At 42.4% G+C, this 15,781-nt stretch overlaps 2 protein-coding genes across 8 annotated transcripts in view; one reads left to right on the forward strand and one right to left on the reverse strand.

Moving 5' to 3' along the window:
• PUS10 (pseudouridine synthase 10) overlaps positions 1-6,414 on the reverse strand; it is a 33,059-nt gene extending 26,645 nt beyond the window's left edge. For 2 of the 7 annotated variants that reach the window (XM_051612996.1, XM_051612990.1), the window contains exons 1-5: positions 6,282-6,414; positions 5,289-5,455; positions 4,353-4,495; positions 2,515-2,778; positions 726-812 (exon numbers count right to left, since the gene is read on the reverse strand). In XM_051612996.1, coding sequence (XP_051468956.1) covers positions 726-812; positions 2,515-2,778; positions 4,353-4,478 — 477 coding nt within the window. In that variant the 5' untranslated portion in view covers positions 4,479-4,495; positions 5,289-5,455; positions 6,282-6,414. Of the gene's footprint in view, positions 1-725; positions 813-2,514; positions 2,779-4,352; positions 4,496-5,288; positions 5,456-5,874; positions 6,087-6,281 lie in introns of those variants that run through there. The other 5 variants (XM_051612991.1, XM_051612992.1, XM_051612993.1 and 2 more) reach the window with 5 other exon arrangements.
• A 143-nt stretch (positions 6,415-6,557) lies between these two features.
• Positions 6,558-12,938, forward strand: PEX13 (peroxisomal biogenesis factor 13). The gene is made up of 4 exons (XM_051612997.1): positions 6,558-6,728; positions 8,481-9,178; positions 9,619-9,744; positions 10,269-12,938. The coding sequence occupies exons 1-4, from the start codon at positions 6,655-6,657 to the stop codon at positions 10,562-10,564; spliced, it is 1,194 nt and encodes a 397-aa protein (XP_051468957.1). The 5' UTR covers positions 6,558-6,654; the 3' UTR covers positions 10,565-12,938.
• The last annotated feature ends 2,843 nt before the right edge of the window (positions 12,939-15,781 follow it).

Raw genomic sequence — 15,781 nt, forward strand, 5'->3', positions numbered from 1 at the left:
TCGGAAATCAAGGGAACATCATACAACAGCTCACAACTAAGCAAAAATTGGCATCTTATTGATCAAGCTATACTATGCTTAGCTTTCTCCCTCAATTAAAAAAAAAAAATTACCTAGGGTTATACACCTTTCCATGTTATCATTATCTTCTGTAATAGAATGACTGAAATGTAAACAACTGAAGTTTGCTTAAAATTGCCATAAAAATAAGTAGTTCTACAACTGCTATAAACTGTAGTTTTGCAACAATAGACTTTCAACAATGACCAAGACAGGTGACTATTAAAATGTGCATTTTGACATCATTTAAAATGCTGAACAGTCACAGAGTTCATCTTCAAATTCCTTCATTTGTATTCTGCACTTCCAATTATAATTTATTTCAGGAAAGGCACCAGCTGTGCAGTTCCTTCTCTGAGAAAACCCACAAAGCAGAGCTGGCATCTGTATTAAAGGGAACAATACACCAAGGGTTTAAAGAAACTCCTTTTAGATTTTCAGATGTAAAGTAACTCCTGGGCTAACTGAAAACTGAAGTGACTCGGACACTTTATTAATTAAAATAATACTCATCAAAAAGGGAGAGCAGACTTCACTTCCAGCATGTGTTTTTGTTTTTTTTAAACAATAGCAATTAAAAATCAAAACAGCTCCAGCTTGTACATTTCACAGTTACTTTATTTATTATGCATTTACGTTATGGAGATGTATCTGTAAACACTTACCTCCCTGACAGACAGCTGTGGGGGTAGAGAGACAGAAAATACAAAACTAGTGAACTGGTAGTCAGCGGAATTAACCTTCTGGCACACCTGCAAGAGAAGGATTGTAGTATTAAACCACATCAATGAAACTGAGTTGATAATCTTTTAGGATATTCTTTATTCTAGTGTAATCACTGTAAATCCACATTAATACACATTCAGATAGATGCCGAACATACAAACCAGAGTAATCCCTAACAACTTATTGAAATGTCAGCTTTTTTGTTTAGTTCAAAAAAAGAATCATAGAATCAGAGGGTTTGGAAAGGACGTCTGAAGATCATTGAGTCCAACCCCCCTACTGCAGCAGAATAAAAGAAGATATTATTAAACTGTATCCTTATTGCTGTGGCATTATGAAACAACCTAACTCACTATTTTAAGTCTAAGACCAACTGTCTAGAAAATCTTGCTGTAACACCTTACACCACAGTGACCAAACACTAGAACAGCTGACTTAAAATGTTTTTCTCCATGGAACTGATACAATTCTACAATAAAAATGTTTAAGGTCCTGGGATTATACAGAAATAAACAGGTATCCTCAGTATTAATTCATAGTCACTCCTCAAGGTAAAAAATCATTGTTTGTCACTGGAAATAAAATGAGAACCCAAACACAAATCAAACATTTTGAAGTAGGCTAGCAAGAGCTGATGGCTAGGTGTCCATACTGGAAGTAAGCTTTAACACACATGGAGGAGTTGTCCAAAATGTCAGCGATTTTAGTGAATGTTAAAGTTGAATTCTGAGCTTTCAAAGTTAAATCATCATCATCTCAGATAAGGAAATTTCCTTAGAAAGTAATCAGGTTTTGTGATGCCTTAACAAATGCTGTCAGATTTTCCATTGCTACGTAAGAAAGTAACTCTGAAACAAGTCTTAGAAGTATACTTTTTAGTATTAGAACAAGTCTTAGAAGTATATATACTCTGCCAACAGAAACAAAAAAGAAACATTATGCACTGCAACAACAGAAAATACTCACTATGCTTTCTGTTTAGTCTCAGTTTTAGATATATTCATGCTATTAACTGAATTATTTTCTAGTTAAACATTTTTAAACATCTCAAATGCAAGTGTGATTTTTCTAGCTGATATTTCAGTTTGTCACATAAGCCATTTTACGGCTCAGAGGTGATGTCTGCAACAGTCACTATGCCTATATTCTCTCCCAACTCATATTTTCTCCCTTATCTACAATCTGTTTTATCCCCACACCATTTTCTTCCTCTGTGGCTTTCTAAATAGTAGTACATTCTAAAGACAGAGTCCTGCTATACTAGGAACATGTAGTTAAACTGAATAACAGTTGATGCCTCCTCATTTTCCCTTGTAGTCTAAGCAGCTGAACCTCAGGTTGTCTCCTAAATTAATGTAACTACATTATCTGTAAGCCCTTTTCTTAGGAAAATATGCTCCTAGCAGTCATTCCATTGCACCTGCACTGCTATTTTTAAAAAAAAAAGTTACATTGTGGCAAGGCCTGGGTAAAATACGGTCACACAGATAGATTTTATTTCCCAGCTGCACAGGAGGGATGCAAACACTGACAAGAAGCAGAATATAGTTGAACGGCGCCATCTACACTTCAAATACTTGAAGCAGTTAAATGCTCCAGTTTGTTCTCTGGTTATTTTTCAATTGTTTAACTGCATGGTATTTTTAATCACCAGCTCTATACTACAGATCACACCACACACAAGCTCCAATAAAGGTACACATAAGAGGTTAAATACTGTTTATTTACCATCTTAACAAAGTCAGCCTCGCAGAACTCCTGAAGAATTCCCAAACACACATTGCAAACCTTCACAGCAGAGTTCTCCACTGCAGTATTTTCATCATTAACCGAAGGAATCTGCTGGAGTGCTCCATTGTGGTTCACATCATCAGGCCCTTCTTCTGTGTGTTCAAGTCTGATTCTCTTACAAGGTGGATCCACTACGTCACAACAAACGGTATCTTCCTTTTCTTGATTTTTCAGAAATTCTTCTAAATCCTTCATCAAATCCTAACACAAACAAAGGCATCATGTTGTTGTTTGTTGTGTTTGGTTTTTTTCTCATTTCTCCGGTGCTGTAAACAAGCACTTACAAACACAATTCTAGAAGGCAGTACCAAACCTTCCAGTTTAGCCTTAGTGCATGTAATTACTAACTTGGAATTTATACCAAGACATCTATACAATCAAAAAGCTCCAAGCTGCATTTCGTTCAAAATGTTATTAAACTGAATTTTGCTGAGCAGATTTATTTATCAGCCAAGAATAGTGAAAACATTTTACAGGACTGACTTGCAGAAACACATTTATCTTTGATCCCATCACTATTCAATGAAAACAGATGTTTATTGCCTTTTTTGGCATTTATATTATGTTAGAATTTAATTCCTACAACTCTGTTAGTCTAGATGGCTAGGGAGAGAGTTGCCTAGCATAGTATGAGAAGAAAATGAGAGGAGACACAGGTGAGGGTGACACTAGATACATAGAGGGTGATATTAAATACATACTCATATAAAGAGAGAAGCCTACATAAATTAAAAGATGTGCTGGTGAGGAGGGAGAAGAATTAACTGCATGTCTGTGAATTTTAGGAAGGATGAGAGATAGAGGCAAGACAGTTCAGAAAGAAAGACTTATTAAAAGGTCTTCGGTAACAAGGACAGCAGTCACTGTGTTGTTGCAACTCAGAGGAAAATTAGGTAGAGATGCAAAAGAATAAAACACGGCATATAGAATGAAGACTTCTCAAATGACTGAGAAAAAATGTAAAAGGATAAGGAAGACAGACGTTAAAAAATGAATTCTGGAGAGTCTAAACTTGAACGAAGAATCAAGCCAGACACCAGAAGATGCAAGCATAAAGACAAGGCATTAGACCAGGCAAATGGACATGTTTCCTTGGCCTATACAATGAGAGAGGTCTCAAAGAACCAACATAGAAGAGAATAGCCAAAACCAAGTTGAGAAGTATCAAATACAAGAAAGGCAAGAATTATTGTGCACAGCTAGGAAAAATGTGAATAACACTGAATTTCAGCACTAAGGTCAGCTAAAAAGGATGCCTAGTAACACTGTCTGATTGACACAGATTTTTCCTTAACCTGCTCTCTGCAATTCTTCAGTTACCTCCCCCTAACCAATTCTACTGAAAGAAGAAGGAAGTAGAGGCAAAAAAAGTTTGGAGTTCCTCCTCTGCATCAGCTGCACTGTCCAGTTCCTTTACTACTTATTAAAGTAAAAAGAATGGAGGGAACTGTCAAGGTTGCTCTGCTTCAAAAGTGTGAGCACCATGTCCTGCAGAAGCTAACACGCCCTGTTTTCTGGTGCTTTCACAAATACATAGTTACTTTCACAGTCAAACTTAACATCATTTAACACAAAAAAATTGTTACATTCTATGATTCTTGTAATTTCTCAAAACTGCACAGTGTAGCAGCAGTCATTTTTCATAACTCATTTTGCAAAGCATTTTCATCTCAGGCAAAGAGCCCAAGAATGCAACACCCTTCTCCTGTAAGGTAGCGCAAAGAAGACCACATTCCTATGTTGACACATCCTAATTAGGAATGCAAAGAACAAACCCTGTATGGACGTCTATAAATTGTCTGTGATCCCACGCAGCGGAACCTCAAAACACATCGTGGGCAAGTCCCAGTGTTCAGTAACAGCTGAACAATTGGCCTGTCCTTTTCTGTTAGTGAAAACATCCTGGGTAATTCTAAAACTAAAAAAAAAAAAAAAAAAGCTTAGAATAAACACAATTAAGCAATTCAACAATAAAAAAAGGACTCACTTAACTGCACCATATTTAGAATCAGTAGTTGGTTGTTTTTGTCCTCTGTTGAAAGTTTAGGGTATGTGCTGGTCTTAAACGAAAGGCACAAGATAACTGGAAGATCAACCCAAAAAGACCACTTACTTGGGGAAAAAGCTTCTGTACTTCCTAGGAAAACCTGAAGTCAAGAGTCCTGGCAAAAGTACACTGAGCTTTTGCCCAAAGTTTTATCCTTGATAAAGTGTGTTATGTGAGAAGTTATTCTTTACCGAATGGAGAAGACCGGTGGAGCTAAGGGGTATTAAGGCAAACATAACATGGAAATTCCTCCTAAAATTGTAGCAACTAAAAAATCAAACTGTTAAAATCAAAGAAAAAACAACAACAACCCCCAAACAGATGCCACCTCATTTTGTCATACAAAGCCCTAAAGTCAAAAGAAGTCTTTCCTACCCATTAGCTCCTTCAATTTTTTTGTCACGCTCTCTTCCCAGAACTTCTGAACAGACTAATTTATTTGGTTGAAATTAAACAGTGGGATAGAACGCTCAGCTTAAAAAAAATAAATACAGAAAAAGAGAGATTTCCAGTGAGGTGCTCCCCCTTACTGGCTATCTAGGAAACTTTAGGAAGTGTGTAAGAATAACCACAGTAGTTCAGATCAAAGGTTCAGTTAGTTTACTGTCATCCAAAGTAGGGACAAACAGATGCAACAGAAAATAAATGCGTGCATGGCACACACCTCTACCAAGTGCTCTCTGCCTCCAGTTACCTCTGGCTTGGGGGATTTCTTTGACCTGGCGTGGTCTGCCTGTCGGCAAACCTTAATGGATCTTCTCCAGTGTCTCTCTCAAATTCTTTTGCCTCTACAGCCTTCAGCAAGGAATTCTACAAGCAATTCCACACCACCTGTGGAGACAGATACATAGACGTGGATAAAGATATACACATCTCCTGAGAGGTTATATATTTTTTTTCTGTATATATACTGACAGATGAATCACCTGATTTTGTCTGTGGCTTAGGTCCTGTATGCAATGTTTGCTATCCCCATAGTTTTTGTATTGCAAGAGACAGCGTAAAAGCAGGATATAACGACGTTCTCCCTACCAGCCACAGCCTGCTTCACCTCTGATGTCCTACCCTACTCAGGAGCACCTCGCACAGAAATACCTCAACATGGAAAACCTTCACAGCACGGGAGAAGTTACTGATTCAGTTACTACAGCTGCCCATGGATTTGGGCTCGTTATGGCAAGCTGTAAAAACGAAGGACTTAGCCAGAATAAGTAAAGAAAGAAAGAAAGAATCAAACCCCAAACCCGTACTTTTATGCGAGTGTTCATCAGACGGAACTCCGGACACCACGGTGGCCGCGCTACCAGGGCCTGAACCGAGAGGCGAGCGAAGAGCCCCGAAAAGCTCCCCAGGGGCTCGGCCGCGGCCCGGGCGGGCTCCGCGCCGGCCCCGCAGCGCTGCACCCGCGCCGCGAGGGCAGACACCGGGCCCAGGGAGCCGCCCCGCCCCGCCCCGCCGGGACCCGGAGCCCGCCTCTCCCCTCACCGCGGAACGGCGAAGCTGAGCGCGACCGGGCCAGCCCAGCCCTGCCCTGCCCGGGGCCGGCCGCCCAGGGGGAACCCCCGCACCCCCCCTCGGGCCTCCGGGCAGGGAACCCCCCCCGCCCCCCGCCCGCCGCCGCTACACCGGGACGGGCGCCTCGCCCAGGGCCGCCCACCTCGCAGGAGGCCGGAGGCACCGGGGATGGGCTCCGGCCCGTCGCCGCCGCTGCCCGCCCCGCGCCCGGGGAGCGGCGACCGCCTCACGGCAGCCCTCGCCCCGCTCCACGCCGCGGCCTCGCCGCCCCGCCCCCCCACGCCGCTCTCCCCGCCTTCCCGGGGCGGCCGAGGCCGCCGGCGGCAGGCATGCGCGGAGGCGAGGCGGAGCGCGTCGATGGGCCGGCGCGGCGGGAGGCCGTGCCCGGGCGGGCGGCTGGTGGATTGCTCGGCGCTCCCGCGTGGCGCCTGCCGGTGGGCGGGCAGGGGAGCGCGGCGGGCCGGGCCGGGCCGGGCCGGGCCCGGGGGCAGAGCGGGGCCCGCGGCCAGGCGGAGATGGCGTCGCAGCCGCCGCCTCCCAAGCCCTGGGAGAACCGGCGGCTGGCGGGCACGGTGGCACCGGCCTTCCAGTGAGTGTGTGCGCCGGGTCTCGCTGGCCCGTGGCGGGGGGGGGGTGTTGGTGCCGGCGGGGCGGCTGCGTCTCCGCCTCCCTCCCCCCGCCCCAGGCCTCCCGCCTCGGCCTTCTCCCCTGAAGCGAGCGCAAAGGTCGGGCCGTGCCCCCGCCGGCCGGTGGCTGGGCAGAGCTCTGAGGGGGCTGGTCGGTTTGGGCGGCCCGAGGGGGGTGGGTTGTCTCCTGGGGTGGCTCGGGGTCGTTCGCCCTCTCTTGCTGAGGGGTCGTGTGCCCGGCGGGGAGGGGGGGTTTCGTTTTGTACCAGCGATTGCAGGCACAGCGAGCGGATGCTGGGCAAAAGGTTGGCCCAAGACTGAACATTCCACAGAGACCTTGCTCTTTCGGTGCAAGCTAGAGCTTGCTCAGCGAGAAATCGGGTGTTAATTTTCCTTGGTGGAGTCACCTCGCTCATTTTAAATTGCTTCAAGCAGCTGAAAACGAGGGGTCCTCAATGCGCTGTTGGGGAGGGGAACGTGGTGTAACCTCGTGAGTTGCAATACCTCTATGGTAGTAACTTATGTTTGCTCCTGATTTTAACTGCTGAGAGAGTTATAGTCTTATGATGGAAAAAGCAAACGGTGTAAAAAAAAAATAAAATAAAAATTGCTGTGGAAACACGCAAGTTTGGCTGAGAGAAGGCTGTTCCCTACCAAGCATGCTTCACACAGAAAGCAGTGCAGAAAGAAGCAGCTCCCTTGCCATTCAGACTTGACTTTTCTTCTTATGTTGTTTGTTTGGCTTGCTTGTTTTGTTTTTCCTGTGAATTTAATGGACTACAGAAGTGGGAAGTCATGGGATGAGGCTGTAAACATGGGAAATGACCACGGTGTTTGACTTTTAGATGACGATATGTGATTGGCTTTTCAATGAAGCAGCAAAAGTTGGACAGCTACTTGACAGAATTCAAGTACCAGTCTAGTACACATATGGTCTTATTACGAAGAGCAAAGATAAAATTATTTAAACTTACGGGCATACAAAGGAACAAAAGTTTACTAAATTAAAAGCGAATAACTCATAATACCTCTTTCTGCCAACAGTTAACAGTAATAGATAGAATCCCTTGACATGCTCCATAAAGGTGATTAGGTAGTTTGGGTAGAGGGGGAAGCTGGGGACCCAAAGCCATTGCATATGTTGTTGTGTCATTACTGGGATTCTCAATTAGGTCACACCACCCTTTTCTCTAAGGGTGGTTTTAAAGGAGCTCTCAAACTTTCTGCTGTATCATTGGCTCATAGTATATGAGAGCTGGGAACAAGTATTAGAAATAAAGCTTTCAGATTGAAAAATTTGTAACTATTCTTGGTAGTGCATATGAGAGGCTTTTGTGTGCAGTAAAATGGCACAGGTGTTACAGCATCAGGTTTGATGGACATAGATGCAGCATTTCATGCTTTCTTAGTCACACAATAAATAGGCTGAAAGTTTTTCTATGTGGACGTTTCAGATATGTCATCATTTTAGATATTCAGTGGTTCCACATTTACACTTAATATCTCATTATGTTTGATAGACCTGTATTTCCTGACTAGAATTTTTACTCCCCACAAAACATTGTGCAATGTACTGAGTGTTTGGCTACCAGGTTCCCTTGCCTAGCACTGCTGAAATGCACTGACATATTTATACAGTTAGTCAATAACCCTTGGGAAATGAAAATAGAAACTTAAACTCTGAGTCCTGATCTTGCTTCTCTGTATTTGTTTAGGTCTCCTGACTTGGGTGACAATGTGCTGACCAGACCTGGACAACCCACGGTTGCACGAATACCTCCACCTATTTTGCCAAGACCATCACAGCAAGTGGGGAGCAGTAGTCTGACCGCTTTCAGGCCAGCATATAGTAGTTCTTTTTCTCCAGGCTATGGTTCATACGGAACCTCGTTTTATGGAAGCTATAGTCCTTACAGTTATGGATATGGTGGTCTGGGTTATAACCGCTTTCGTGCTGATGATATTCCTCCCAGCAGGTTTGTTCAGCAGGCTGAAGAGAGCAGCAGAGGTGCATTTCAGTCCATTGAAAGCATTGTGCATGCGTTTGCCTCTGTCAGCATGATGATGGATGCCACCTTTTCAGCTGTGTACAACAGTTTCCGAGCTGTGCTGGATGTCGCCAATCACTTCTCGCGCCTCAAAGTACACTTCACAAAGGTGTTTTCAGCTTTCGCTTTGGTGAGAACTATAAGATACCTCTACCAACGTCTACAACGTTTACTAGGTCTGCGGACAAGCTCGGAGAACGAGGATTTGTGGGCTGAAAGTCAGGGGACAGTAGCTCGCGTTGGGCTTGAAGACAAGGCAACTAACTCTGCAAAATCCTGGCCCATTTTCTTGTTCTTTGCTGTGATAATGGGAGGTCCCTATCTGATTTGGAAGCTGCTTTCTACATACAGTGATGAAGAAACAGGTAAAGCTGATCTTCAGCAAAAGGGGAATGCAGCATATATTGTTCCTTTTGTTATCATGTGTGTAGTGATTAATCTTATACCACAGTAATAAAGATTAACAGATACTGGGGTACAATACTGACTTTTATGCACATGATACAAGTAACAACCTGTTTCAGCAGACTTTTATTGAGTTAGGATGCAATTTCATGGTGAGTTCTGTGCGATTCCAAAACTGTGGTTCCTGTTTGTTTCCTTTCTATTAGATGTGGCAGTTGGGGCAGGGGGAAAAGTATTGATTGGATTAACTCAGCAAATCACACTTAGTTTATTACTCCTGTCAGTTGTCTGTTAGAAAAGTTTTATCAAAGAAGTTAAGGTGCTTTCTTCATTCTCCTTTAAAAAACACTGAACTTTATAATTTAAGGCAGATAAACTTTTCATTTATTCTTGGAAACAGTGTCTAGCAACTGGGCAAGTGGAGAAGATGATCATGTAGTTGGAAGAGCAGAATATGATTTTAGTGCCCTCTCAGAAGAAGAAATTTCTTTCCGTGCTGGTGACATGCTAAAATTAGCACCCAAAGGTAAAGTTTTCATTTGGTATGTAGTTTTTCAATCACATGTGAAGTAACATCTGAGAGCCTGAAAATTAAAACAAAAAAAAAATTATGTGACCAAACTCTTCATCCACACTGATTTTTGTCCTTTGATAAGTTATTACTTGCTTTTTAATAAAACTTATTGAGTAGTTTTATTCAATTTTCCTAAGAGATGACACAGTCTGAACTTACTTGCTTTGTGGTTACCCCTGTGGTTACCTTTTCCTCACATGTGCTGCACAGCTGTGAAAATCCCTGGACATGTGCAGCACAGTGTGTCATCAATTTCAGAACAACTTGCACTTCACAGTCTGCTTCAGCTCACCTCACCAGTGCAGATCCCGGTCATTTCTGTTGTAAAGTAATTTGTATTCACCTTTTGTCACAGATACTTTCTCTGCATGATGAGTTAGTTGTTCGTGTCATCTACTTTCTGGTGTATTTGTGCCTCAGTTGCCATGTATTTTGAATTGTTTTGTGACTTGACATATTTGCGTTTTCTTCTTCAGAACAACAACCCAAAATCCGTGGTTGGCTTTTGGCTAGTTGTGATGGCCAAACAACAGGACTTGTGCCAGCTAATTACATCAAAATCCTGGGCAAAAGAAGAGGTAGGAGAAGAGTTGACATGGGAGGGATTACAGAGCAACGACCAGCCTTTACCAACACATCTGTTAGAGGATCCACTGCTACTGTGACTTCACAGGAGCAGGAAGCTGCTTTTGATGCTGTTTTTGCTGGAAGTAGTAAGGTTCCTGTTGCGTCTGACTCCACTGTTGTTAGTGGAGAGAAACAGGAACTCTAATGCACTTTCATCAACAAAGCAAGTGAACTGTGCTTTATTGATAAAACTTAGTGTTTGTTGAAAATCTGTACTGTAGTGGAACATTGATGGGTCTGTATCAGTTGTTGCTGCTACTGACTGGTGAAGGGATGGAGAAATGACTGCTCAAACTTGTAGTATTTATTTTTTACTTGCCTAAGGCTGTACGTTAGTGACTCTGCCCAACCACTGGGCAGCAGTTCTAAGATCTGGAGACGAGGAGAACTGAGACATTTACAACAAAGCAAACAACCAAAAAAAATAATAGAGGGACTGCCAGCCTATTCTTGCTAAGGAGACAAACTCTTGGTAAAATCTGAAGATCCAATCTTCATTGGAATGTCAGCTTGACAAGTGGCCTCTTCAGTAGCTATGCAAAGAGAAGGTAGATTTCTGTAAGATGTCCTCTAAAACTGGACACTGAGAATCATCAGACATTAATAGTGCATTGTTTCCCCCTGAAGGGAGAGAGAATTGCAAGACATTTAGGTGACACAATCAAATAATTTAAGTTTTAAGTTGCTTGCTTTTGTAAGAAGTAGGGCTTCTGTCATAAAGACCTTATTGCTTAGAAAAAAGGAACTTGTGAGAAAGGAGAGAGAAATACAGTTACAAAGGAAGAGCAGTGGGGCTTCAGCAGCAGTTCTAACCTTTTTTTTATAAAAGTAACATAATAAAGGGTATCCTGCAGTCAGGTGCTTTCCAGTGCACTTGTTAATTGTTCCTTTCTCCAGTGAGCTAATTTTGCATTACTCCTAGCCATGTTGTGTTGCAGCCTGTTAACTGCCTATCAGTCGAGCAAATTCCATCTGCATCTCAACTTCTTTATTGTTTTTATATGAACATCAAAATATCTATCCTGCCTTTCAGAGCAGTAGGAAAGCATGGGGTTGGGGGAGTGGCAAAGAAAATCTTAACACTTCTTGTTTAATTGTCTCAGTTATCCTGCCTTTCAGATAGTAAATTTTGTGTCTGCCCATACAATTTGAGAGCTGTGGTTTATTAAAAGCCATAAAAACATTAAGACTGTTCAAAGTATTTAGTATTTTCTTCATATTGATATTGAGAATTGTATTGAAATACTGGCTTGGGTATTTTTAACAATGCAAAGATAATTAAAACTTTTTTTCTTGTAGTATAAATGTATAACATGTTGGGCTTCTGAAGGTTAGCACAATGGATGAAGTAACTAAAGCTTGTCTTAATCATTAAAATAGCTTTTTCTTATTTTAAAGGTACTCAAAAACATTAGTAAAAGTAGGGCATGTGCCTTTGCTAAATGAATCTAGTAGTTTCAGTTTTACTGTTCCTACACAGATCTTCAACACCCATTGTTTGTTAGCAAAGCTTTCAGTATTTATACTTTTAATTGCATTTGCTGGCCTTGAGTTCTTAGAACTCTATTCACCACAACAAAACCCTGCCGAGAAAAATTGAAGTGAGCACAGTTTTAATTCAGGTAGAGCAGCTGAGAAGATGGATGCTATGCTGGAGCTTGTATAAGTAATTTCTGAATGCCTGTTGTTGATAACTAGAACAAGAATTTAAGCCGTTGTCCTCAGGTATTAGGAGGTGGTGTGAAGAATCTTTTTTTACTAGATTGTTAGAGGAAAAGAGTAGTTAAAAGGCAACTGAGAAACTTGAAACTAGATTTAAAACAGCACCTTCCCGAGACATTTCCCTGTGTACCAGGGCCTTGAAGAAAATTACGTGTTTGGAAATGACATCTGTTGTTGAAATAAAACTAGCTAACTGTCCTGAAATATAAAATATAGAGAGGAAAACAAGGGGGCAGAGGGGTGTCAAGTGTACAGTTCTGCTTACAGTGTGTATTCATTAAGGGAGTTAATTCAGTGTTGTGCGATTTAATTAGTGGACTGTCAGCCTCCCTTGTGTCAGTGAAATATTTAAATCAGAGGAAGGGTCTTTTAAATATATGGATTAAAAAACTCCAAACTTTTTGTAGTGTATCCATTCAAGTAGACTTCTGTTTTCCTGCTCAGAACAAGTTGGGAAGACAGGGCCATGATGTTTGCTGGACTCTTTAAATCCTACTGATTTTTAGAAAGATGAGTTGAATTTCACTTTGAGGTCATACTGTTTCGAAAACAATTCTTTTAGTAGGAGGATAGGTTATTAATAACTCAACTGACTTGTCATTTTAGTAGTTTGACTTAGTCTACCAATTGCTAATGTATCTGCTGAACCTTGACAAGAATTTTGGTCCTTTTAATCTTGCGATTAATGGGAAAAGAAGGCTCTGAGAAAATGAAGTAAGTTATTTAACTCACAATTAATTGTACTGATTGATGAAGGGTATTAAAATACATTGAAGTAAAATATATACTGTGCTCAAGATTTAGATTTTATGTTGTTTTTTTTTAAATGCATGAACTAGCATCAGGAAAAAATATGAGTTCTACAAATGTCATCATCTGTGTTTCTGCCCATATGTCAGGCTACAGAAAAAACATCTCTGTGAGTGCTGATGAAAAAGGGAGGCTAGTTGGCAAGGGTGTTCAAGACTTGCCCAACCTTAGGAAGGTGAGAAGGCTAAAAGGAGCAGGTGTGGCTGCAACAAGAGTGCGTAGAAGAGTAGATCAGAAAAGCAGTGCTGTTGAAATCTTGCTAAATGCACGCATTAGGCAATTGACTTTTATTTTCAGGTCTGTACATCCCAACTTAGCTTTATTTTTTTCTTTGGAACTGTTTATGTAACTAGCAGACCCAGAGGTGTCTAACAGACCTCAGACATTTGCTTAGATAAGGCTTTAGTTTAATCTTGCTTTAACCTTATTGATGCTGTTAAGTATATCAACCATTTTACGCTTGAATACTGTCTGAACTGATGACAGACGCTAGTTTTGACTGGTTCTCTGGATGCCAGCAGTACTTGAACATGCACACATTTAGGTTTCTGAATAATAAAAATACTCTTCATGTCTAGTAGAACTTAATAAAATTGACCACTATTTTTGCACAGTTTAAAATACTCTTCCTTCTGCGGAGCTAGACTGCAGCCGAGTTATCAAGTTTTGACGTCTTTGGCGACCTTGGTGAAGTTAGCTAGTCAGGTAAATACAAAGAAAAGATGGTTTCTTATGAATTTGATATGTTTGCAGTGGAATTTTTCCAGAAGTAGTACAAACTCAGAAGCCAACAGAGTGATTTGCTTGACACAGCTATAGAAATATTCTTGTCTGCAACAGTAGTGGAACTACATTTGCTTTACAAAATTGAGATAACACAAAAGCATATGCTTTTAAGTAGCTTCTTCCAGATGTTTGGGTTTTTTTTAATCCATACAGGTGCAGCTGTGTTGGGATTGGTGAACATTTTTGGCCTATAATGGCAGGTAGGAATTGTGTGAATCCACATGTGGTGATACTTCCCCCCCACACCCCCCCTTGTGTGCTGAGACTGGTTCTTCCATAGACCGATTTGAAGCAGGTTTGGGATGATAAATCTGCTTCCTGGATTCTGTGGCCATACTGAACCCAGCCTGTAAGCAGCTGGATAATATCTCCTTGGAACAATGTTACCTGAATAACCAGTTTAACCAGTTAACATAGGCATGACAGTCAATGCAGGGCACCCCTGGAATTTTCTTTCCTGTAGATTTTAATGCTACTTTGAGATACTGAAGTTCCCTAAATTTCACAGTAGGCACAAAACTGTAAGACTCGAGCATATTACATGGATTATTTATGCTGTCTGAGGCGATCTTTACAGTTGTGTGGGTTTAGAAATGAAAACTTTAAATGCAAACAGCTAGTTCCACTAACTTGGAATTATTTGCAATTGAACAAACATAGTTTCTAGACTATCAAATGAGGAAAACTTGACATATTGAGGGTTGTGGTTTTTTTTTTTCTCAAATATTGAAGCTGGTAATGTTTTTTCCTGTCAAAAGAAAAAAAAGGTGAGGAACTTCTGCCTAAAAGCACAGGTTAATTAAAAAACTTCTGCTAGTTCTCTGACATACCATCAAGCCTGCACTTATAGAGTAATGAAGTAATTTCATAACAATATAGCAATATTACAGCATTAGCTTGTTCTGTGGATTGCTGTGGGATGGTAGGAAATCGGGCGTGTTTTCTTCTTTAGCTGAAATCCAAAGGAAGTTCTCTTACTTTTTTAAGAATTCAGATTTCATATACTTTTATAGAATGGTGCAATCCTTTTTCTGAGCCTTTCCAGCATTGTGTCCCTATTGTTTTGGATTTAGGAGTGGTGGACTTTTTGAAGAAAATGTTTAATATCCACATGGCCATGATTCACTCATAGTGATTGCTGTCAAAACACCAAGGAGGAACAGAAATTGCATTACATGGTACGGTGGGATTTAGCCAGAGGTGGGGCAGAAGAATGGGATTGGGAAGGACTGTTGTATGTTGCACGCAGGAAAACGAGATCTGGGGTGATCCTTAGCAGGCACGGATGGCCTCCTGAGGGAAGTAATTTAAAAATGTCTGGGAAGAATTGATGTAGTGGGGAAATAGCAGAGAACAAACCAACACTAGGAGTAGCAGGATTGGGACTTGCTGTTGGCTGAACTAATTTGTCTGAGGGGAGAGGAGCCTTTCACGGGCTTCTGGCGCCCGGGCTGTCCCGTGGAACTAGCAGGAAGTTCGATCTGTTACTGCTTTTATAGTTTTGCGTGTATCAAATATGTAATAGCTGAAAACCTGGGAGCAGCTTGATTTAAGGCCCCTTGTCCCAGCCGTTTGGCGGGTACAACGCAGCCTTTGGTAGAGCGCTGGTAACACGGACTCCTGCTTCATTTATTTGCTGTGCTTGCATCGCGGGCCTTCCTGCATCCCGTGAGTTCGTTCGGCAAGACCTTTCCAAGCTAGGGCTGTCCAGGTTTTCCCTTCGTATTAACACATTTGCGCGAGGGGAACGTAATAATGGCTCTTTACTGAAAAAAAAAATAATGATAAAATGCGGCGCCAGCCTTGTTCCCGCGGGGGCTCAGAGGGCCTGAGCTGGGCGCGGCCACCCGCACGGAGCAGGGGGGCGCTGAGGCGTCAGGCCCCGCGCTGCAGCCCGCAGCCGTGTCGCGGGGCCTGTCGGCGCCAACCGAGCGGGGCGCGGGGCGGGAGCCGCGCGCTCTGCCGTCACGCAGCGGCGGGGCGGGGGGGGGGGGGGGGGGGGCCGGCGCCGCGCGGCCTGGCGTTGCTGGGCAACCGGACGCGG

Source organism: Apus apus, chromosome 3, assembly GCF_020740795.1.
Source record: "Apus apus isolate bApuApu2 chromosome 3, bApuApu2.pri.cur, whole genome shotgun sequence".
Lineage (NCBI taxonomy): Eukaryota > Metazoa > Chordata > Aves > Apodiformes > Apodidae > Apus > Apus apus.